This window comes from Triplophysa rosa, linkage group LG21 (assembly GCF_024868665.1).
Source record: "Triplophysa rosa linkage group LG21, Trosa_1v2, whole genome shotgun sequence".
NCBI classification, from domain to species: domain Eukaryota; kingdom Metazoa; phylum Chordata; class Actinopteri; order Cypriniformes; family Nemacheilidae; genus Triplophysa; species Triplophysa rosa.
Genome location: NC_079910.1, coordinates 5,245,239 through 5,268,256, shown reverse-complemented (window position 1 = coordinate 5,268,256; position 23,018 = coordinate 5,245,239). Strand labels below are relative to the sequence as shown.

The following is a 23,018-nucleotide window of genomic DNA, read 5'->3' as shown; positions in this document are numbered from 1 at the left end:
CTAAGCGAGGTTTTCAAACTGTTGTCAAGACAGAGATTGACAGTGAAAATGAAATACATACCAAAAATGTAAGTAGTCGAATCTGACAATAAAACCTCTCAAGGACGTGTCAGGGTGACACTTTGTTCCAAAATAAAAACCAAAGTTGCTAAGAGAAGAAACCTTAATTTTCACATCCAGTTGGCATTTCTATGCAATTATATTAATATGCAATTATATTAATAATATAAATTATATGAATAGTTAAAAGTAATATATTAAAGTAAACAGAGTTATATGGAAATATTAATGGCCCTACAAATAGGTTTTCTACAATTCTACACATATCTTCTAAATGCTGCAAAATGAGAAACACTAATTCACATAAATTGCTTGTTTAAAATTGGGTTTAAATAAGTTTGTGTAACAAACAAAAAAACACAGCAAAAGATGTATCTTTCAGAGTAAGTCATTTTAATCATTGCAATGACAAGGTGAAGGGTCACAACAGACAATACCGGCTCACATTTTTACCATCTTGGTCTGGTTTGCATCTAGCACTAACCACAGCTATCTCTTCTCATGCAGTGCAACATCTCTATTCCCTTTACCTCGTCTTAAGGATTAGTACATCAGTGGTCATATCCAAAAGGAAACAAACAAAACCGAGTAAAACATGATTTCTCTCTTTTATACCATAAAACTATGCTCTTGGTAATTCTGTCATCAGTAAAAACTATTCTAATATACGCAACCATGAAAAACTAGTTGGGGAAGTTCAGTACAGTTTAGAAAAAACATACATAATGCCCACTGCTGCCAGCTTTATCTCCTGCTTGTGACGTAATGTGCATTTGTGGCAGCGTCTGAAGAACCAAGACTATAACGTCATATCATGAATCAACAGTCATGAAGAATCACATAAGCACATAAACTTTGGGAAATTAACAATTCCTGCTGTGAAAACGCCCAAGTAACCAAACAATACACTTTGATAGAAGTATCAGAATTTCATTGAATCTGCCCCTAACAATATTATGTTGAGGTTATTAAACCGTTTCTTTCGCATCTGAGAAAGGCACTGCCCAACGTAACGTTTAACAACAAGATCTTGAACTGCAAATGACACTAGTTATTCCGAATAGATGAGCTGCATGGCCGCTCTTGGGAACTCGCTAGTTGTGACATAAGCTCCGTGTTGTTTATAAAGAGCGTGTTCATTGAGGCATGTGAACTGCGAGTCACATGGGACTCTAATACAGAGGCTAAAATATTGAGGAATGATTTCCAGAGCTGTATTCAATGTATACAATAATACTGTATTTCATACAAGCTAAATCGCTCTTTTTAAGGCAGTACGGCCTTAGCACGTTATAAACAAATGTTTAGCTTTTAAAAAGCAACAAAGAAAAGTGAAGCAAATAACGCAAACAGGAATTTTATGATTGGGGGGGTTAAAAAAAAGTCAGATCTCAGTTTCCTTTCCCAAAATCACCTCCACTACTATTCCAAGCAAAGCGAGCTTCAGCGCAGCCCAGGAAGTGTGGAGTGTCGGGGCTTTGGGTTGAATCTTGAAACATAGGGGCCTGTTCACTCCCCCACATATCCTTTGTTTTCACTTTAAAATGATGTGATAGCCATCATTTGTTTCAGCTGAAAATTCAATTAAAAGAGACTAAGTTATGCAAAATAGGGTACTAAAAATAAAGATATCTGGGATAGTACTCCCCAACAAAACTGGCTTGCTCATACCTTTCATTGTATCCAGGACAAAACACATCTCATCTTGAAAGTTCTGAATCATCTATATGAGCAAAAACATAAATGTTATACTTTATACACATAAAGCTACATATTTAAGCAATATAGTGCAAGAGTCTATGTTCTACTAAGGTACCTTAGGTGGGTTTGATAAAATGTACAAAATAATAAACAAAGACACAGCTATTACTATATTGTGTCATTTATTACAGCTGGGAAGCTGTGATGACCAATCAGCATCCACGACCAGAACTATCTGTATAGAGATCTGGTTACTGCTACCAGCCATTTGTTTATGATCATAAAACAGTTTTAAGAAAGCTACACAAATAAAACAAACAGATCCGTCAAAATAGCACAAACACGCTCACCTCATCACTGACTAGCACATGGATACCAGTGGGCCCCTGCTTGAAGATCTGACTGATCTGGCGTGGAGAAATGCTGAAGAGCTGAGCCAACTTCTCTGTCAGCTCCACGGCTGTTAACTCTTCCAGATAGATGGCATGATACACTAAACAAGAGGGCAAAGTGAAAAAAACATTTATAGATATACTGTACGAGACGCTGGACAACAGACGATAGAATAGAAAAATCATCCAAATAATTAAGCAAACCATACAAGCTATCAAGGATCATAAACACTTTCAGGACATTTAAACCGCTTGACGATATGAAATCAACATTGACTCGGTTTACTTTCTTACAGACGTCCCTCCTTTTATTGTGCATTATGCATTGATGCACTGTATTTTTAAGAAAAAGGGTTTGCTTTCATCAACCCTCCTGCACATCCGGAACAATTTTTCTTTTTGCTGACATAACCAAAGCTGTACCTGACCTGACATTTTTTATCAGACCGTGTGATGCTATTAGCTCAACAATCAAATCCTGATGGATACGATTCCTGTGGATTCCACGTTTTTTGCTGTGTTCAATGTATAACACACAGTTTAAGGTTCCATCACTCACCAAAGAAGGTGCTGCTGCTTCCGTCTCCGTTCTCATGTTTCTGCTCACGAGCCTGCTGGGATTCCTGGCACACGTAAATAGTGAGTCTGGGACGGACCACCCTATACAGGAAAATACCCATACGTAGTAAATATGACTTGAAATGACACATTTGAACACACACATATACATAGAGGGACCCTTACCGTCCTTTCAGTGCATTAAAAAGCCGAATGCCATCAGCGGGTCCACAGATCTGAATGACATCCTCTCGGGTTAGTTTGAGCATGTCGGCCCCTGAAACCAGCCAAAGAACGATCGATATGCTCACATTACTCTCTCCTGCAATGTTATTTCATGCTATACAAACTATACAATTAAGAGGCATATTACAGTTAACAGTCCTATACATATGTCTAATGAACACAAGACATTGCTTTTAGATAAAAGGGTATGGGTCATCTTGATGAGATTGATGTAAAGACTGAAGTGGCACTGTATGATTGCTGGATGACAGAAGCTTTATGGGATGTGATGCACACTTATGCGACACCGATCGTCCCTTTACCCGAGAAGTTTGAGAAGAGACGGCAGAATGGTGAATAGCGGTTTCTATGGAGCCACTGCTGAGCTTCCTGTGGCGTTGCCGTGGGCAACAGATTCTGTTTGTTCAGGGGCAAAGAGAAAGGACAAAATAGGCCTTAGCACACTGACCGTAAACTGATTACGATTTGTCTCTTTCCACACAGACACACCCACCCCTTAAACTGTTTGACCTAAGCTGAACCCACTTCAAAACATCACACAACCTTGACTTTCCCTTTAAGTTTGGTACCTTTTATTACGACAAAAATCCTTTTCATACCAACCAAGGTTCGCTCTTGGCGAAAACACATTTCAACATAATCATATGAGCAAATAAATACATGTACCTGGTTGCTTTCACTGTCTCTTCTAAGTAGATGGAACGACAACTGTAAGGCAGAACGTCTCTCAATTTTAAAATCTCAGATTTACCAAAACCTCAAAAAACCTTCAGTGGTATTGACATGATGAGGAAGCATGTGGAGACAAGGGGGCTTAAAAACCTATTCAAATAACATTAGCATTAACAGTCTTTATTGACAGTCAAAATGTGTTTACGAAACAATTCTTAACTAACACTTCATAATAATGCAATATTCTTTTAAACAAATGTTAAATGATTATTTCATTTAAAAAAGCCTGAGAACTCGTTACAGACAAAATTGCTAAAACATTAACTAATTAATTTATTTAGAAATCTGACCTATTAAAGGTTTGTAACAATGTATTTAACATCTATATTTGTAAAATGTAAAGATTTTCCCCATATACACTTCCATTCAAAAATTTGGATACATCTAACTCCATTAAAATTGATCACAATGATAAACACGTTTTGATCTGCAAGCTTACACTTAAAAGACTAAATTAGTTGTTAGTTTAAATTATTTGTTGCCACAAAAAAATGAAACTCAAACATTTAATTTAATGTAGTAAAAATACAAGAAATGTAACTATTCAACAAATAAAATCTCATTTGTTTTAGTTGCACATTTCCCATACTTTAAAGCGTTATTTTTAATGTTTTGATGATGCCATAGCTCTTGTTCAATGTAGAAATAGTAATAATAATTATGTGTGTCCAAACTCTTGACTGGTACTTTGTATATACACACACTTAAAGGGGTCATATGACACGGCTAAAACGAATATTATTGTTTGTTTTAGATGTAACGCAATGTGTATACACGATTTAAGGTTGAAAAACGCTGTATTTTCCACATACCGTGCATGTTTGTATCTCCTCTTTGCCCCACCTCTCTGAATCGCTCTGAAAAGCGAGGTGTGCTATGATTGGCCAGTTAACCAGTGCGTAGTGATTGGTCGAATACTGCAAGCGTGTGACAGAAATGTAACGCCTCTTAACATATTTGGAACATCAGGTTCCAAAGCAATTGTACTGACAGGTACGCTTACTTGCATATACATTTGGGCGGTCTTCAGTCAAATCATACCACGAACTGACGTAGATTTGTGGGGGGTGTGGTTACACGAGGCGTTTCAGGCAGGTCTGGGTGAGCTTTTGCTTTTAGATAGAATGCATCTTTTGTTCCGACACTTTAATTTTTGCAATTTTACGTGTCTAATACATGCATTGGCAACTTATAACACACCAAAGACACAGAAAAACACGTATTCACGCCATATGACCCCTTTAAAGTAAAAACTACATAATAAAGGGAAATATGTTTCTATAATGAATGGATATGCAACAAGTAACAATCTCAAACAACAGCATCTCACAACTGCAGTGATATAAATGGAATGGAAATACTTCTCTCATATTATACATGTTGTTCATGGATGCAAAGACAGTATGAATGATGCCTTACACACACACACACACACACACACACACACACACACACGCACAGCTAAAGAGCAACCACCTGCTCTTCTATCCCAAAACAGTTATGAGATTCAGTAGTGTCCAACAATCTGAGCCTACAATGACCATGTAACCAAAATGTTACAGAGACTATAACACAATTACAAAAAGGTATACAACCTTTAGAATTCTGCACTATTCTTTCACTTATCTAACAAAAAACTGGTTTGTTATAATGTTATAATTCATCACATTCACATTGTTATGCTTATTACACTTTCATAGTCACTTCAATTTATTCAGATATAATGAAACATTTGTAATAAATTGCTTAAAAAATGTAAAATAGAAGCACTTTTACTAGTGGACACAGACTTTTGTACACCACTGTACGTCAAACTTATTCCAAATCAAGATCAGAAAGAAACAAAGTTTCACTCATTTGCAGCAAACATCAAATATATGTTATTTGAATAGGAGAATATGAAATGTATAAGCCACACATAAAGACATGGGAATGAATACTGCTGATTTGAGATCAATATCAATGTAAATATGTTGTTATGGTAAGATTGGTAATGATGCTAAATATAATTTAAAACGATTATAAAACAATGTAATGAAATTTTCTTTATTCTATAATCAGGAGAGATATTTCAAAGAAACAAAAAGGGGTGGGGAGAACACTTACATCTACTAATTGTGCAACAGGCTCTGGCTGGTGATTGGGTGAACCATTTCTAAAAAGGGCGGGGCAAAAAAAATAGCACAATATTACAAGTCATATTTGTGATTAATTCAAGAGCATTTGTTGCAATTTCTCTGCTTGTAAATACTGCCAAAGTGATCGACTTTTCCTACCCTTCAGTCACAGGAAAGCTGTTGTGGGTACTGTTGAAACCTGGTGATGGGGAATTGTTGACGTATGTAGCCTCAGGCCATGGAGAGCACTTTAAAAACACATAACATCACATATCAAAATCTGGTGATAAATAACATCACAGAAAAGCACAATAATCTTAAGGATTTATCAATGACTTATGACAAGTTCAGTGCTTGATTAACTATAGATACACATTTCAAACCCAACGATTGAAACCCTAGGCACTAACTCACCTCAGTGAGAATGGTCGTCTCGTACGAAGGCTGGTATTTCTCCTTTTCCTGCGGTGCGCGTTTCTCCATTTTTTCTCGATCTGTCTTTTGTTTTCGGTCTGCTCCTTTAGGCTAAAACGCAACCCAAGCATCACCATCATAGTTCCAAAAGAAAGTTTTATTTTCAAGACTGCAGACAAATGATGTACTGGCGAAACATGGCTTGCATTAACATGGAATACAGACATCGTGCGAGTATCAGTGGAGATCCAGGCCCACCTTAAAGACTTTGAATTGGCAGCTGGCGGAGTGGAGGTGCTCGGTGTATTCTCCAGCTTCGTTCTCCTTAAAAGTGTCGATTTGAATACGGAACGGGACTCCCTTCTCTCCTCCATGCTTGCGCATAGTGAACTCTGTGCTGATACAGTGAACCTGAAACGAGCATCAAAATTATGACAACAGTCATTTGACTGATATTCAAGTTGGGCACAGTTGGGTATAGGACAGTACTTCAGGTCAGGGTGGGCTTTAGGATGGTGTTGAAGTGTACACTACAGCAATACTCGGATAATATAAAGTGCATGTTTGATACTTTATTGGGGACCGTTATGTAATAATAATGTGGTTAAAGATTAAAGATCAAATGTATCCTTACAGCAGGGAAGAGAAAGTATACTATATTACTTGTTGGTTTAAAAACAGCACAACAACAGAGATACAGATTAAACCTTATCTTGAGATTTCCAAAGTGTGATTTAGTACAAGACAAGGATCAGTGCCTGGGAAAGTTGGTTTATGATACCTGAATAAACACAGAGGTCCTCTTTGAGGGGTCCCAGAGGAATTCCACTGTGTTCAGTTGTGTAGGGTTTGCCCTGGGATCAACCACTCCCACTGACATCGGGATATCTGGAGAGAATTTCCAAGCAAGAGTGTTATTAATCTGAAAAACATTTCTGCTTTCTCAACTTTTCCATCAACAGAGGGTTACCGTATTCACCTAAATCAAGGATTCGGTCTCCGGGTCTGTTCCAGCGCCAGCCCTCCAGCTGCTGATGTTCAGTGTACTGCAGACGGCGGTCATGAAACACGACACGGATGATGCTCTGCAGGCATTGACCACAGAAAAACACACAGGACTCATCACGTCCTCTTGTATAATACAATGACAGGCAGGTTAACCAAACATGGCTTTACAGGAACATTTAAAAGATTTTCAACAGCTAAAGTGATTCAGACTTGATGCTAAAATAATCGTGTGTGTGAAGCATGAATTAAAGGCCCCCTAATGAAGCCCTTTTACAAAATGTAATATAAATCTTAGGAGTCCACAGAATGTGTCTGAAGTTTCAGCTCAAAATACACCACATATCTTTTATTATACTGTGCCCAACACGTCCATTTTTGCCTGTGAAAAAGCCCTTTCCAGGAGAAAGCGCAGGGCTGTGTGAGCCGGTGCTTCCAGTTACAACCAAACTGAAGAGAATGGTCATTAAGCGAATGAGAAACACTGTCTCATCTTTAAAAACCAAAAACATTGTTTTGTATAAGTGAGAGTACATAAGACAAATGCGTTATTTGTTTAAAAACTGAGCACGCTGTTTTTTTGAGTGAATGCACAAACGCGTTACGAAACGTCTTTAAATCCACCACATTGCTCTTATAAGTCAAAGTTTACATGATAAACGCATCATATCTATAAAAACATGCTCTCTATGAGTGAATGCACAAACGCGTTATGTCTTTACAACGTGCACATTGTTTTAATAAGTGACGATACACGGGACAAACGCGTCATATGTTTAAAAACTGAAAACATGACCCATAATGAATCCAGCATTTTACTAACATTCGTTTGTGAAGCATCCCGGTGTAAAGTGACTTCACCTGATGTCTTATGCACATTCCGTTGAGAAATAAAACTAATCCATAGTGTCTTCAGAGGCTCGATGTCGGGAGTAAATTAAGAATTATGTTCAGTCTTGCATCCAACAACAAAACACCTTGTTTGTTAACTAAACATACTTGTAGCTCACTGTAAGTACTCCAGCGTGAAAACAATGGCAGACAGTGTACAACTCGATGAGGGCCGAGACAGCAGTCCATCAGCAGTCATAGGCAGAGCTCAACCAATGCGTGACGTCAGATAACTGAGAGAATGCCAGCTCGTTCAAGAGGACAGTTGAGGTTTATTGGGTATTTAAAAAAAATGGATTTGTGGATATTTATCATTCTAGGGTGGTACACACACTCCTCACACACAGATATGTTCAAACTAGGGCTGCACGATTAATCGAAAAGGCGATTTGGCGGTTGGCTGCGATGTTTTATGCGCAGTTTGTCAGTGAATTACTGTTAAATGCAGCTGCATCCGAAAGCCAGAGGGCGCTCTCGCACAAGAACTCCAGTGCTCCATAGAAGAAGTACCACACGTATAACCAGGAAATGCAGTCTAACTGTCTGCATCTGGCATCTTTCTATCAGTGTTTTTCAAGCCTCCTCATGTATTTTCATGATAATAAAGTATATTTATAATGATGATGTTTGACGGGTGTTGCTTTTTTAAATGCACGTTTCAAGCGACTCAAATGCGCACTGCTTTCAGATGGAGCAGCATTTCCCACAGCTCACAGAGCCTTGCTTCACAAACAAGCAGTGCATAAAACATTAGTTCAAAAAAATTTAAAGTGCATTTTCTGGATTAGGGGGACTTTAAAAGGGATAAACCTGCGATGAAGAACTAAAACAAAGCCTCACCTTCACCATATTACCATTGATCTCAGGAAGTTCTCCGATTTTCCGATTGTCCAGCATTCGAATCTCATAAGACTGTCCTGCAGCCAAAACATTTTTTCACTTGTTATGCTTCAGTCAAACAAAAGCTTCCAATACTTTGACTATTATGGCAGTCATACGCTTATACACGTTCAAAATTTTGCTTTCAAAATGATATCTATTTCCAAGTGAAACAATATATTTAATGAGGAAAAACAGAGGGCGGGCCAGATTTTTTAAATAAACATTATTTAAATAATAAATAGGATAATTAATTTTCATTAATAATGCGTATTCTTTAAAAAAAAGCATAAACCAGATCTAGGCTGAGCTCAGCAACATAATGGATGAGGATGCCACACTTTATAAACCAACTGAAGTTGAGAACATTGAGATCATTAAATTAGTGTGAACAGACCTTGATTGAGGTAGGTGAGCGTCTCATCGTGCAGTTTAACAGCAGGAGATGTGGCAGCACAAAGTACATACTGAAAGGGAAGGATCTTATTGTCTGTTTCTGGAGGTAAATTAGACTCCTCCTGCTTGAAGATGGGTAGAGCCAGCACATCACTGAAAAACAAAAGGGAGAAAAAGCAAATAAATACATGGATCTGACCATTGGTGTTGGATTTCTGTTTTACTTAATGAATCTACACTTGCATATTTTGGTTAAGAAGGGTTAGTGTGAGATAACATGCAGCAATGAAACGGCCACATATACAGGTGCTGGTCATATAATTAGAATATCATCAAAAAGTTGATTTATTTCACTAATTCCATTCAAAAAGTGAAACTTGTATATTATATTCATTCATTACACACAGACTGATATATTTCAAATGTTTATTTCTTTTAATTTGATGATTATAACTGACAACTAATGAAAATCCCAAATTCAGTATCTCAGAAAATTAGAATATTACTTAAGACCAATACAAAGAAAGGATTTTTAGAAATCTTGGCCAACTGAAAAGTATGAACATGAAAAGTATGAGCATGTACAGCACTCAATACTTAGTTGGGGCTCCTTTTGCCTGAATTACTGCAGCAATGCGGCGTGGCATGGAGTGGATCAGTCTGTGGCACTGCTCAGGTGTTATGAGAGCCAGGTTGCTCTGATAGTGGCCTTCAGCTCTTCTGCATTGTTGGGTCTGGCATATCGCATCTTCCTCTTCACAATACCCCATAGATTTTCTATGGGGTTAAGGTCAGGCGAGTTTGCTGGCCAATTAAGAACAGGGATACCATGGTCCTTAAACCAGGTACTGGTAGCTTTGGCACTGTGTGCAGGTGCCAAGTCCTGTTGGAAAATGAAATCTGCATCTCCATAAAGTTGGTCAGCAGCAGGAAGCATGAAGTGCTCTAAAACTTCCTGGTATACGGCTGCGTTGACCTTGGACCTCAGAAAACACAGTGGACCAACACCAGCAGATGACATGGCACCCCAAACCATCACTGACTGTGGAAACTTTACACTGGACCTCAAGCAACGTGGATTCTGTGCCTCTCCTCTCTTCCTCCAGACTCTGGGACCCTGATTTCCAAAGGAAATGCAAAATTTACTTTCATCAGAGAACATAACTTTGGACCACTCAGCAGCAGTCCAGTCCTTTTTGTCTTTAGCCCAGGCGAGACGCTTCTGATGCTTCCTGCTGCTGACCAACTTTATGGAGATGCAGATTTCATTTTCCAACAGGACTTGGCACCTGCACACAGTGCCAAAGCTACCAGTACCTGGTTTAAGGACCATGGTATCCCTGTTCTTAATTGGCCAGCAAACTCGCCTGACCTTAACCCCATAGAAAATCTATGGGGTATTGTGAAGAGGAAGATGCGATATGCCAGACCCAACAATGCAGAAGAGCTGAAGGCCACTATCAGAGCAACCTGGCCTCTCATAACACCTGAGCAGTGCCACAGACTGATCGACTCCATGCCACGCCGCATTGCTGCAGTAATTCAGGCAAAAGGAGCCCCAACTAAGTATTGAGTGCTGTACATGCTCATACTTTTCATGTTCATACTTTTCAGTTGGCCAAGATTTCTAAAAATCCTTTCTTTGTATTGGTCTTAAGTAATATTCTAATTTTCTGAGATACTGAATTTGGGATTTTCATTAGTTGTCAGTTATAATCATCAAATTAAAAGAAATAAACATTTGAAATATATCAGTCTGTGTGTAATGAATGAATATAATATACAAGTTTCACTTTTTGAATGGAATTAGTGAAATAAATCAACTTTTTGATGATATTCTAATTATATGACTAGCGCCTGTACATTACAGATAAGCTCTGGGGTTCACGGAGTACATTTCTAACACTACTCAAACATTTAACAACTCATCACACAGATGGCAGGAACATGTGGTTTATAACAGGCAGCTATTTCGTTACCTGGAGACCAACTACAGGTGCACAGTGAATAGTGAATCTGTCTGCCTCTCAACGTGAGAATTTCTTTTATTTTAAATATTAAAACCAAATATTAAAGCATTTTTTGTCACATTTACAGAAACCTGCCAGTATGTATTAATAGTGTCATGGGAACACCCAAATCTGATATTACAGCACATTATAGCAGATGATAACCCAGGCACACACAGACATCTACTCAAAACTTTCAACTTACTTTCAAAATAGTTGCTTTATTTAATGCAAAACAATCATGCAATAAAATTTAAGAGACAGTGGAAGGTCAGACTGTGCCAAAACAGACTCATGCAGACTGACATGTGGACAGCAGCAGAAATCAACAGTCAGACCACACAAGTACATCAAATATAAACATTTAAAGCGCATGCTTTTTGAACAAGATACAAACACAGATCCCCAACATCAATCGTGCAAATAATGAAGTTCAAATTCAACAGCCAGCATTTAGGAAGCTCCACTAGCTTCAGGATCGTCTAATAATTTAACATCACTTGAAAATACAAAACAATAAAACCATGATAAATCCCTAGCCAGACTAACCTCATGCTGTAAGCACCAGCTCCAAGCTCTTGCCCGATTCCTGACAGACTGGCATCGAAATCCTGGACCAAACCAGACTCGATCACCTCGTCGGCCAAAGGTAGTTTCAGAGCCCAAGCCATGGCTTTTCACCCCTTATTCAAGTGAACTGAAGAAAAACTAATTCACAGTGTCCCTTTGGGTTTATGAGTGATCACAGACACCTGTCTAAAGAGAAAATATACTCTTATTTATTTTTGTACACCATTATGATAAGGTACTTTCTATATAAGACATGTTTTTATCTTACTTTTGCCAATATTTATCAACTTAAATTAGAATCAGAAAAACAAATACAAATACTAACACTAAAGCATAATAAATGCCCCAATTGGCTTTACAACTAGAAAGTGTATAGACATAACATTATAATTTATACACTGATCATATTATACAAGTAAAACAGCTAGGAAACTTGAATAATCTTAAAGAATATGGTTATTTGCTAACAAAGACATACAACTAAACGAGCTTTTTTATTATTAAACTGCATAAAAAGAGTAGAAATTACCCATGACAGCAGTCAGAATGAGAATGTGGTAAAGCTCATCGTTTCACGCCATTTTTACGTCGTCCTCCTAATGGCAAACAACTTCGTTTTGATCGAAAAAAGACAGGTTGATTTCTGAAAACGGCTCGCGGCTGAAATGTGTCAATGCAGCATAAATTTCGTTGAAAATTACTAAAATAAAGATGTGGTGAAAAAGGAATAAATGAAATAATGAGCGTAATATTACATGTTTGTTTATCTCTTCTACTATTTAGCTATCCGCAGCGGGGTTCTTCACTAACAACTGGAGCAGTCAGCGCGCAAACTCATCAGCGACCCCTATCACCCTGGCGCGGGGCTCAGTTACCATGGCAACCACAGTTCTTTATCCAAAACATTTCTAGCTTGCAGCAATGAATCGTTCTTTTATTTTTGGATATCTATTCAATTATGTGCCTTCTTTTATTTATTTAACTTGCGAAAATTACACAACTTATGTTCTTTTGTATTTAGTCCTTTTTTGACAGTTTGCACCAGTCATCAATGGAAAAATGTATATTCGTAATCTTATAACGATTTAAAGAGTTTTAATTACAATTTATGTTTATCACGAATAAGGTATTTAAAAATTAATTTAGTACTAAGAACTAGTTAAAACTGTAAGACGTCTGTCTCGAGAATTAAATAACCTGGGTTGTAGCAGTAGGCTATATGTCCATTTTTTATTGTTTGTGACGATGCTTGCCACAATAGTGTCCCTTCAAATTGCAAAAAAAAAACAAGGTGTGTGTTTAGTGTTAATTTATTCAAATAACAAGTTAATACCAAACATTACAATTGATACAAAATAAATATGGTTAACAGAGTACCATGATTTTAATCTGTAAATACAATTGTTAGGCATCGTTTTGTTCATCTTCAGCATATTACGTCCATGTTCATAGCCTTAAGTATAATTTCACAATCCCTTTCTCACTTCTACCGTAAATTTCTGGTATTATACCAATTACAAATCCATTAGATAAATACTAAAGGTCCATAAGAACAATATAGCTTTATGTTTAAACATAAAAACGTGGTAAAACACGCTGGACTGCTTTCCGTCACAAATTTTGAAAATGTTCATATAAACTGAATATTGCTGCACAATGTCACAATCTTTCAAAGTTCTATTATAAATGAGAGTATAATTGCATGAACTACAATTCGCATTATTTGATAATATTCTTTAACACTTGTCATGTTATAAAACTCTTTGATCAATAATAAATTTCAAGTCATGTTTTTATAAGTGCCTCATATAGTATTGATGTAATTTTCTCTTGAATGATATTAAATTGTGTTTTTAACTCCTTATGGCAAAACCAAAATAACAGCATCCACAAAACCCATAAGACATCTACAATATCAGTAACTGCAATCTTCAATACACTTTACACTTTCTATTTAAATCAATAGACAGACATACCACAATGAAAATCACACAAAGATGAAAATTAATAGATGACAATGACAGTCCAAACTTAATACAGATTTAACCACATAGTAATAGCGGGTCATGCTGTCTGATTCAGAGTACTATGTTTGTCCAGTATGACGTTCAACCGAACCACATCTAAAATATACAAGCACTGCACTGATCTTGAAGGAATTGAATTAAAGACCAAAATACATTTGTTCACAGGAAAATTTGTTTACAGCAAAACTACACGAACACATGAAATGGAAAATTCTGTCAAATTATTCATTAACCTCGTATGTGTAATTTATATTTAGTCAAAACCCAAAGCTGCGATTGCTACAGCGAAAGCAAATTACTGCTGTCAAGAATAACGTCAGTTTAGTTTCTGTGAAATATTAAAAGCAAAAATATGTATAAATGAATACTTACTTTCATTGATAAGTAAAACAGCAACAATAGCATTTTGCAGCTTCATCAATTTCTTAATGGTCATTTTAGCATCAGAAATTGTCCTTGCACACCAAAAACTCACTCTGCATGCAGCACAACAAAAGGCAAAATGAACAACAAAAATAATGTATGTTTGATATTATTCCAACACGCAGGAGCCGTCGGTTCATCTCAAAATCAGTCAATTCAGTCATTTTGTAACGAGCACCAAAAATTCCAACCAGTTATTGTACACCAAACCTTCAGAAAGTTCATTCAGATGCTCCTTCATCCTAGTGGGCCTGAAACGCATTGATCTTGCTTGTGTTTTTAAGAGTCTGCCGCCGGTTACAAAACCAGACACGGACCACCTCTCGATCGTAATTCAGCTCTTTGGCGATCTCTGTGATTTCCTGGCCGGTGGGAAGGGAGTTTTTATCAAAGTACGTGTTGAGGACCTCGATGGCCTGCGGCGTGAAACTGGTTCTCCGTTTACGCTTCTTGGATGGTTCGCCGCCCACAAACTCCATCAGGTTCTGCTGACCCTTCTGATTCCAAAGCTCAGCTTCAGCCAGCCAGCGCTCCAGGACGGGTTTCAGCTTCTGGGCACTTTTTGGAGTGATGTCAAGCTTCTCAAACCTTCAGACAAGAGGAAAGAGAGTCATTGAAAGTGAATGTGAATATGTTTATGAGACAACACAGGACTGTTCAGTTGGTTTTAATGCAGAACTAAATTAAATTTTAGTCCTGCAGGCAGTCAACGTCTACTATATTGTCATTTTTGTTATTTAATTCATTATGTTATTTTATTTAATCATGAGCTTGAAAATGTAAAATGTCTGTCATACAAAATGTTTACATAAGACCACGTACAAGACAGCATTCAGCATTTACAAACAAAAGACGACGATGTGACTTAAATTCATCAGACAGAGAGGGAGGAAAGCAGTCGGGAGTAGATCCAAGTCAAATTCTGCGGACGGGAAGCTGAATAAAACTTGGAAGGAGCGAAATGGAAAAATCAGTCCCATGCAGACCTAAAAAGACCTGAAAAAAAAATCTGAGATGAATATAATAACCACCTGCAGATGGCTGACTGACTGTAGGCGGGTCCCTCCGTAGCAGTTAGAGCCTGACCCACTTGAGTCTGTGTCAGACCCAGAGAGAGCCGTCGAATCTTAAAATTTTTGGCAAACTCACGGATCTCCTCCAGATTAATGGCCTCTTCTTCATTTACACCAGACTGCGGCTCTAATTGAAAGAAAAATGAATTTAAGGCTACAAACAACAAAATCAGTAACACATGACAACGTAAGCTCAGCAAATAAAGACAATTTTCATAGTTGTGGTAAACTTCATATAATTTTCCTCTGACAGACTAAACAAAGACTATAAATGGAATGCTGTAAACATTACATATTTATCCAATGACGCTATTATCCAAAGCAATTCAAGGTATACTTTTATCGATATGTGTGTCCCTTGGGAATCTAACCCATGACATTCGGGATGTTAAAGCAATGCTCTACCAATTGAACTACAAGAACAAATACACATACTGCTGACAAGTTGGCCCACGGTTGGCATGTCCACACACGCGATGGCACCAGGAGAGGAGAGAGCCGTGACTGCTTTCCCCGCTGTGGGCTGAGGAGCAATGATCAATTTTGACTGGGTTACTTTCCCAATAGGACCCTAAAGAACCAATCACAGCAAATATTACAGAAACTAGAACTTTCCTATGGTGTTGTGCCGAAATGGGTGACGCTGCAATACCTGTGTGGTGGTCTTGGTGAGTGTCAGGGGCACGGTGGCTTTGGGGAGGACAGAAGCAATGGACGGGGCAGCGGCTGTTAGGCCGTTCCCTATAGTAGCGATGATCTGACCCTGGGAGTTGAGGAGCAGCTGTGGGGATACAGTTTGGAGCTGCAGACCTTGAGCATGACCTCCGGCCAGTGAAGCAGGATTAACCAGGAGAGGTAGCGTTCCGATTACCTACAGACGGGTATGAAACTGATGAGTCTCATATGTGACCAGTCATACACCTTAAATTCATGTGCGATGGATAAAATCTCACTTCATACAATATTCAAGCAATCCTTAAAGGGACAGTTTATCCCAAAATAAAAATCTTGTCAACATTTGCTCACCCTCTAGTTGTTCCAAATCTATATACATTTCTTTCTGAATTTTGAATTTTTTTTTTGGTGAACTGTTCCTTTAACAGCATTTTCATGTGTGTTTATGTAATTGTAAAAGTACAAACATTTTTGCCCCATGCCGTTTATGTAAAATTAGCATCATAACAACCAACATTAAGGGCGATTCACATTTTGCGTCTTTCTTGCGCAAGCAGGCACGTGCAAGAAGGGAGCGATGCGGTCACGACACGCATATGGTGCGGCGCGCACATTTTTCTAAGTGCGTCGGCACCGCATCGAGATGGAAATAGTTCAACTTTTCAGAGTGCCGGTGCGCGGGTCATTTGACTAGAGAAAGCTGCGCGGCTCGCGGTTTTACACGCGAAATGTGAATCGCCCCTTAGAAATCTCTGTAAAAAGCATGCGAGTGTAATTCTGGATGTAGTTGACAGATGATGCTGCGGTACTGACCTGGCCCTGTGCGTTGGTAATGATCTGACTTGTGAGTCCTGCCACGTTAGACATGGCATTGGTGATGATGGGAGTTGTAGTAAGAGAACTGATGAACTGAGGCTGCCCGCCCAGAGACGCAGCGCTTATCTGAAAACAACCAAAATAAAAAAATGTATTACCAATTACATTGCGTGCACAGCAATAAGTTTAGCATGTTCTAAAACTTCGCAATTTCTACTCCAAAGCCGTTCCCTACTCACAATAGCCGGATTGATGGACAGGCCTGCAGCCTGAAGTGCTGCAACCGAGATGCTGGGTTCTGACACTCTCTGCAAAGCAGATGCAGCAGTGGTCGACACGGTCTGCGATGGCTGCATGGCCGCCTGCACTGACTGCAAAGCAGACACCTGAGGCTGCAGGACAGCCTGCGCAGGGTTCAAAACGGTCGCAGCTTGAAGGAGAAACACAAAGGTGAGTATGAACCACTAATTGTAGAAACACCAGTCAGGCTATAGAAATTAAACTAAAATGCAGGCATCATACCTTGCAGCCCAGCGAACGGGAGCTTCAGTAGTCCTCCGGCAGGGCTGGCAGCAGTAAGGCCAGGGAGGGTGGCCACGGTAGCAGTCGGTAACGTGAACACTGCCAGACCACCCTGACACCCCACAGATCCGGCCATGCTCAGAGGAATGAACAGCGGCTGACCAAGAGAACTCTGTTGTGCTAGCATACCAGTCATCAGAGAGGCCAAACTATCCTGAGTCAGAACCTGACAGGGTCACGGCGCATACGGTTCATTCATGTGTAACCTTTGTATATTTAACTAGATAAAGTAAGCAAGTGAACTGTACCCAACTGATACACTTTTAAAGACATTAAAACCCGAGTTCACCTGTGGGCAGGCCTGAACAGTGATGGGCACGTTGGTCTGTGGCTGGGACACACTGATGGAGACTTTGGGGGTCACAGTCTGGGCTGCAGGTGCCGAGACGTCCACAGTTACTGCAACAATAAGAAGCAAACCCTCACTATTCATTGAATGTCAACGTCATAAACTGTTGTCTTTAGCCATGATTCTTTATGCAAAGACAAGTAATGCTTTTATTCCAGTTATGACTCATTTAAGAAAAAAATCTCTTTGATGATTGCAGGTTGCTATGATACCGAACCGATGCTGCTATTTTTATCATTCATTTTATGATTCTCTCACCAGCTGTGGTTGTGCTTGTGGTTTCTGGACTTTCCAATGGAGCCTCCTCAACTGCCTCCAGGGTCTGAGCGCACCCTTCGTCGCCCCCTGACTCCACCTTTCCATCACCCCCCGAAGAGGACAAGACCGTATCCACCTCCACCTCCAACACACGGATGGTCTCCTGACCTGACATGACGATGACCTGAAGGGTATAACAGTGTGTCAGGGTCTGTTGTGTGGGGTTATGGGGAACAGTGTTGAGATGAACATGGGCCATGATCTGTTATGGATGAGTTTACACAAGTCTGTGTGTATTCTGATCTCTCATAGTATTCTAGCATTGACGACGTTTAGCAAGCGAAAGCTTATGAAAAGTGATAGGGCTGCGCAATATATCTAATATTCATAAGAAAGTATTAGACTGGTTATGTTTTTCCCACCCTTTTGTTTCAACTAAAATGGGTCATTATGTTGGATTCAAACGTTTTAGAGCTTTTTGTGACATCAGTCTAAAATGTTCATGGAAGCCCCCACATGACATTTGAATACAAGTTATTTACTTTATTTTACTTATTAAATTACACCGTTTAAATCTGTGGCAGCCTATTATTCTTGTTCATTCTTATTACACAAAAACCTTGATTACAAAAACTACTAGGGAATGTTCTGTATAATTTATTTGGGGTTTATTTGAAAATAACCTCCCTGCAACATCCTGGGAACGTTATTTTATGGTGGCAAAAAAAGAATGGCCCTGAAACATGAATAAAATAACAATAACCAATTAATAACTGACAGGACTGTGTTAATAAATGTGTTAATAATTTTGGCTTTCATTGACCATAGTCACATTATGTTGTTTTCAATAAATTATTTAATGTATAAAGTGAAAAGTTTACTTGAAATTTTTGTTCATGGAGATCTAATAATGCGATTTAGTGTTCATGGAGATCTAATAATGCGATTTAGTGTTCATTTCATTTTGAGCAGTGTATTTTACACAAATGTCTCAACAATACTGCAAAATATTTACAGCAATATCACCCAGCCCTGGTTGTTTTATATGCGAATGACAGCTGCAGGTGGAAAAAAGCCAGTTAGGCAAAAACAAGCAGCACAGAACGTTCCCATACAGGTCCATCTGAATTCTGCTGTGTGCTGGTTACAGCACAACGCTACTGAAGTGTTTGCTCAACCTGAATAGATGTCAAAGTCCTTCTTTCGATAATGTTTCTAACTTGCACTTCAGTTGAGATCAGAGAAACAACACAGGAGAAAAGGACAGAGAGAGGCACAGGCAGAGATTAAGGCTCGCCACAGAGAGCATTAGGCCTACAGATGCAGGAGAGGGTGCGTACCTGGTCGTCTTGTGCTGGGAATTTCAAAGTGCAGGAACCTAAAATCTGAGAAAATACTTCTGCGGTCAGACATTGAATGGCTAAAGAGAACAGAGATGCCAAGCACACATTAGGACACAAAGAATCAACCAAAGACACACAGGTGACATGAGTTCAGCCAACAAACAAGAGCCACTAGCATAAGCAATGCTTTCAACAAACCCCTCACTACCAGAATCGAATTGCTTGTGCTCATGAGTGAACGCAAACCACACACAGGGGAAATGAGGCTCACTCAGAGGTGGGATGGCTGGACATGATGTGATGACACGGTCACGTGTGTAATCTTTATGTAAGAAAAGAGTTTATAGATGTTTGTATTCTTTGTGAATACCTGCTCATTGACAGTAAGAGGAGCATTGTTTGCTGGGAGATCCTCCGTGTCCATGGTGATGTCTTTGTTCCACAATGATCAATGATTCTGCATAGTGATACAGCGCCACAGTATCACCTGAAAGAAACACGCAGGTCATCCGAAAGAGTCTTAGAACCTAAACGGTTCATTCACTGAATGGAAAGCAGAGTATCCAATTGGCAAGCTTGGGGCCAATGTTACACCGTGTCTACAACGGACGTGACCGGCATGATGTGACGCGACACACGGCTTGTTTTAATGGGTTTGTCGCCCCACGCCGCATACAGTGTGGACAAAATTTTAAGTTCTAATGAGTCTCTGTTGTCTTCTGTCGTGGCGCATCACGCCAGTCGCGTCTGGCGTAGACACGGTGTTAAAGCTTAAAATGTAGCCATTAAAGCTTAAACATACATAAGATAATGGCCCGGTTTCACAGACAAGGCTTAAGGCTAGTCCCAGCCTAAAATGAATGTTTGACCGGTCTTAAATGAATATAACATGGACAGGAATATCTTAAAATAAATCAGTGCCATTGTTTTGTCTCAAGATGCACACCAGTAATGTATTTTTCTATGGCATTTTTATAAAAGCGGCATAAATATCTTAATTCAACGAAGGCTTAGTCCTGGCTTAAGATAAGCCGTGTCTGTGAAACCGGCCAAAAGAATTATAAAATTAAGTGCTCCTAAATGTGACATTTTAGTAAATACATAGTAATATGTGTCATTTTTTATTATTTTTTTGTGTTTAAACAATACCTTGTCAAATCAACCAAATTTGAGAAAACATTTTTTTTGTTTCTCTGGTAAAAGAAAGAAAGAAATAAAAAAGCCAAAATATCAAATTTAATGGATGAATATTTCAGAGTAATCCATTGTCCATTGAGAATCGTTTTATTTTGACAAAGTGAAAATCTGTTGCATTACATGGCAATGGAGACACATTTTTGTTTGTGCGACTCAAGACATATTAAATACATCTTAAAATAATTTTAGATTCTGGTTGCTAATAAACTTAAAAGAAATATGGGGCTTCATGAGCAAACCGTTTACATTTTCCCATTTTCAATGGTTGGAGACCAAATGTGGGTGAATTACATGCAGCTGACACTTATTGCATTTAAAAGGAATCTCTGAAGGACAAAAAATGTTGAACTATATCTTTATTCATTTACATAAAACCAATATTAAAAATTTGAGAATCAAAATATACTTTTACACTGTTCATCGAAACTGCATGTGAATTTACTATTACCACTAAAAACTACTCAGTGTTTTTCTATGCTTACCATAACTGTTTGACAAATTGATTACATATGACGTAGACAACTACATGACGTTGTTTACACAACTGTCAACTAAAAACTCAGACCCTGGTAGCTCATGGTCGTGAACCCAGTTCTTATCATTCTGGTACATTACCACGATTCCATAAATCAGCCCCAATTTTCAATATTGTACAAGTACAAAATAAGATGTATTGCTGCATATGAGCCTAAAACAATAGAGCATTATGCAAGCCTAACGCATTCAGGGGTACGTTAGGACATTTCCACATCAGGCCTTTATGGGCCCCGACTCTTTTTAAACGGGTCGTGTCACGAATCAACGGGACACGAGCATAAGTTCTCGCACGTGTTCTGGTCACAAAATGTCATTGGAGACAAGCGGTTCGTGAAGCACGACTTATAAAAATCCTCGAACTGATCAAAACTTCCGCAGCGCAACACCCCCCAAATCTTCAATGCATGAATAAAACTCTCCCCACGGGACACATAGTTCATCTACTGATCTCACTCCTCACATGCAATATGCCATGCCTCGGGTCAGTATTTGATGTATTTCCTTTCTCTTTATCATAAATATATAAATTATGCTAATTAAGACCATTGCATATTAACCAAAAACTCATTCCGATTTCTCCCAGTTCGTACTGCGTGCATGCACAAACACGTTCAAACTGTGATCATATTTAAGACTTACCCGGTGAAAGGTGGGCTGTTTTCTTGATTTCTTCTCCTTCGGCGAGCTTTGCCACAGTTTGTTTTAAACATGCATAATTAAAAATTCATCTCACAGCGTCCAGGCGCCGCGATACGGATGCACACAAAAGAGCTATTTGCATTGATAAGGAGGCTCGGGAGAGCGCTGCTGCTCCTTTCCTAAACGTTTAATGCCGTATTTTCGTTAACTGTTGTGCCAGTGAGGTAAGTGCACCTTATTAGCTAAAGAGAACCTGTATCTACAGAAAAGTCCCCCAAAATTAACACAAATTTGCTCTTTTGCACTACGTCATGAACATAATTTATGCAGGCCGAGTCTTGCGTTGAAAAAATGGCGCTGGCTCGACAGAACACAAGCGATGGCCGACTTAAAGAGACAGTAACATGTGCACTGCAGTTGTTCACCATTCACACTGTAATATTATAGTGTAAACTGTGCCAAAATAATATGACTAGATGTTTTGTAGTTGACATACAGTGATCAGAGGTTATTCTATACGGAGCATAATACATGCTTTGTGTATATAATATATAATGTAAAATAAAAAAGTTTTTCCAATTTAAAAAATCCTGTTGTGTTGGCTGCTTTTTTTTAAAGGACACTACAAAGGTACATGTAGACCACTTCATGCATATAAATTGCATATATAAATGTTTTCCTTCATCAATGGTAGAGGCATCGAGTCTTATATTTGATTTGTAAGACATATTTCCTTTTTGTAACAAACAGGCTTGAGATGTCCTGTGTCTCAGCACACACTCTCGGTTGCCAAGCCAGCTGGCAAACACCTCCATTTGCATGCATTAGCAGCATATTGCCATGGAGCTCAGGAGGAACTGGGATGGCTGAATACAGACGAATCTGTAATTAGGTTCTTCACATCCAGTACAGAGCCCTACCATTAGAGAACAGTTTTTATTTTACATGTAGATTTGAAATACACAAACTGTACAGGAATAAAGGCACGTAAAAGTTGTGTTCCTTTGTTTTCTTTGACAGAGCTAAAGCTGAAAAGCATCCAACCTGCAAACTGTGATTTTCACAACTTGCATAATAGCTTGGTGGGTCTGTTTATTCAAAACTGCTTAAGTTTTGTCAAGAGTGCAGA

At 38.7% G+C, this 23,018-nt stretch overlaps 2 protein-coding genes across 6 annotated transcripts; both read right to left on the bottom strand.

Moving 5' to 3' along the window:
• Window positions 1–387: 387 nt before the first annotated feature.
• Window positions 388–12,806, bottom strand: tfcp2 (transcription factor CP2). Of its 2 annotated transcripts, XM_057319861.1 has the most exons (17): window positions 12,500–12,806; window positions 11,950–12,156; window positions 9,393–9,544; window positions 8,957–9,033; window positions 7,200–7,305; window positions 7,002–7,108; window positions 6,479–6,631; window positions 6,221–6,331; window positions 5,966–6,054; window positions 5,796–5,844; window positions 3,624–3,665; window positions 3,260–3,353; window positions 2,898–2,988; window positions 2,713–2,813; window positions 2,112–2,254; window positions 1,732–1,783; window positions 389–1,632 (listed from the first exon to the last, which is right to left on the bottom strand). In XM_057319861.1, the coding sequence occupies exons 2-17, from the start codon at window positions 12,069–12,071 to the stop codon at window positions 1,595–1,597; spliced, it is 1,527 nt and encodes a 508-aa protein (XP_057175844.1). In that variant the 5' UTR covers window positions 12,072–12,156; window positions 12,500–12,806; the 3' UTR covers window positions 389–1,594. The 2 variants fall into 2 exon arrangements, with proteins under 2 accessions (XP_057175845.1, XP_057175844.1); XM_057319862.1 differs by lacking the exon at window positions 3,624–3,665 and having other exon boundaries at window positions 388–1,632.
• A 465-nt stretch (window positions 12,807–13,271) lies between these two features.
• On the bottom strand, window positions 13,272–22,263 carry pou6f1 (POU class 6 homeobox 1). 4 transcript variants are annotated; one of them, XM_057320115.1, is made up of 12 exons: window positions 21,890–22,263; window positions 19,887–20,003; window positions 19,514–19,558; window positions 18,174–18,357; window positions 17,856–17,965; window positions 17,507–17,732; window positions 17,224–17,414; window positions 16,982–17,110; window positions 16,146–16,364; window positions 15,929–16,064; window positions 15,452–15,620; window positions 13,272–15,008 (listed from the first exon to the last, which is right to left on the bottom strand). In XM_057320115.1, the coding sequence occupies exons 2-12, from the start codon at window positions 19,938–19,940 to the stop codon at window positions 14,663–14,665; spliced, it is 1,809 nt and encodes a 602-aa protein (XP_057176098.1). In that variant the 5' UTR covers window positions 19,941–20,003; window positions 21,890–22,263; the 3' UTR covers window positions 13,272–14,662. The 4 variants fall into 4 exon arrangements, with proteins under 4 accessions (XP_057176098.1, XP_057176100.1, XP_057176101.1 ...); XM_057320117.1 differs by having other exon boundaries at window positions 15,929–16,016; XM_057320118.1 differs by lacking the exon at window positions 19,514–19,558 and having other exon boundaries at window positions 15,929–16,016.
• Window positions 22,264–23,018: the final 755 nt, after the last annotated feature.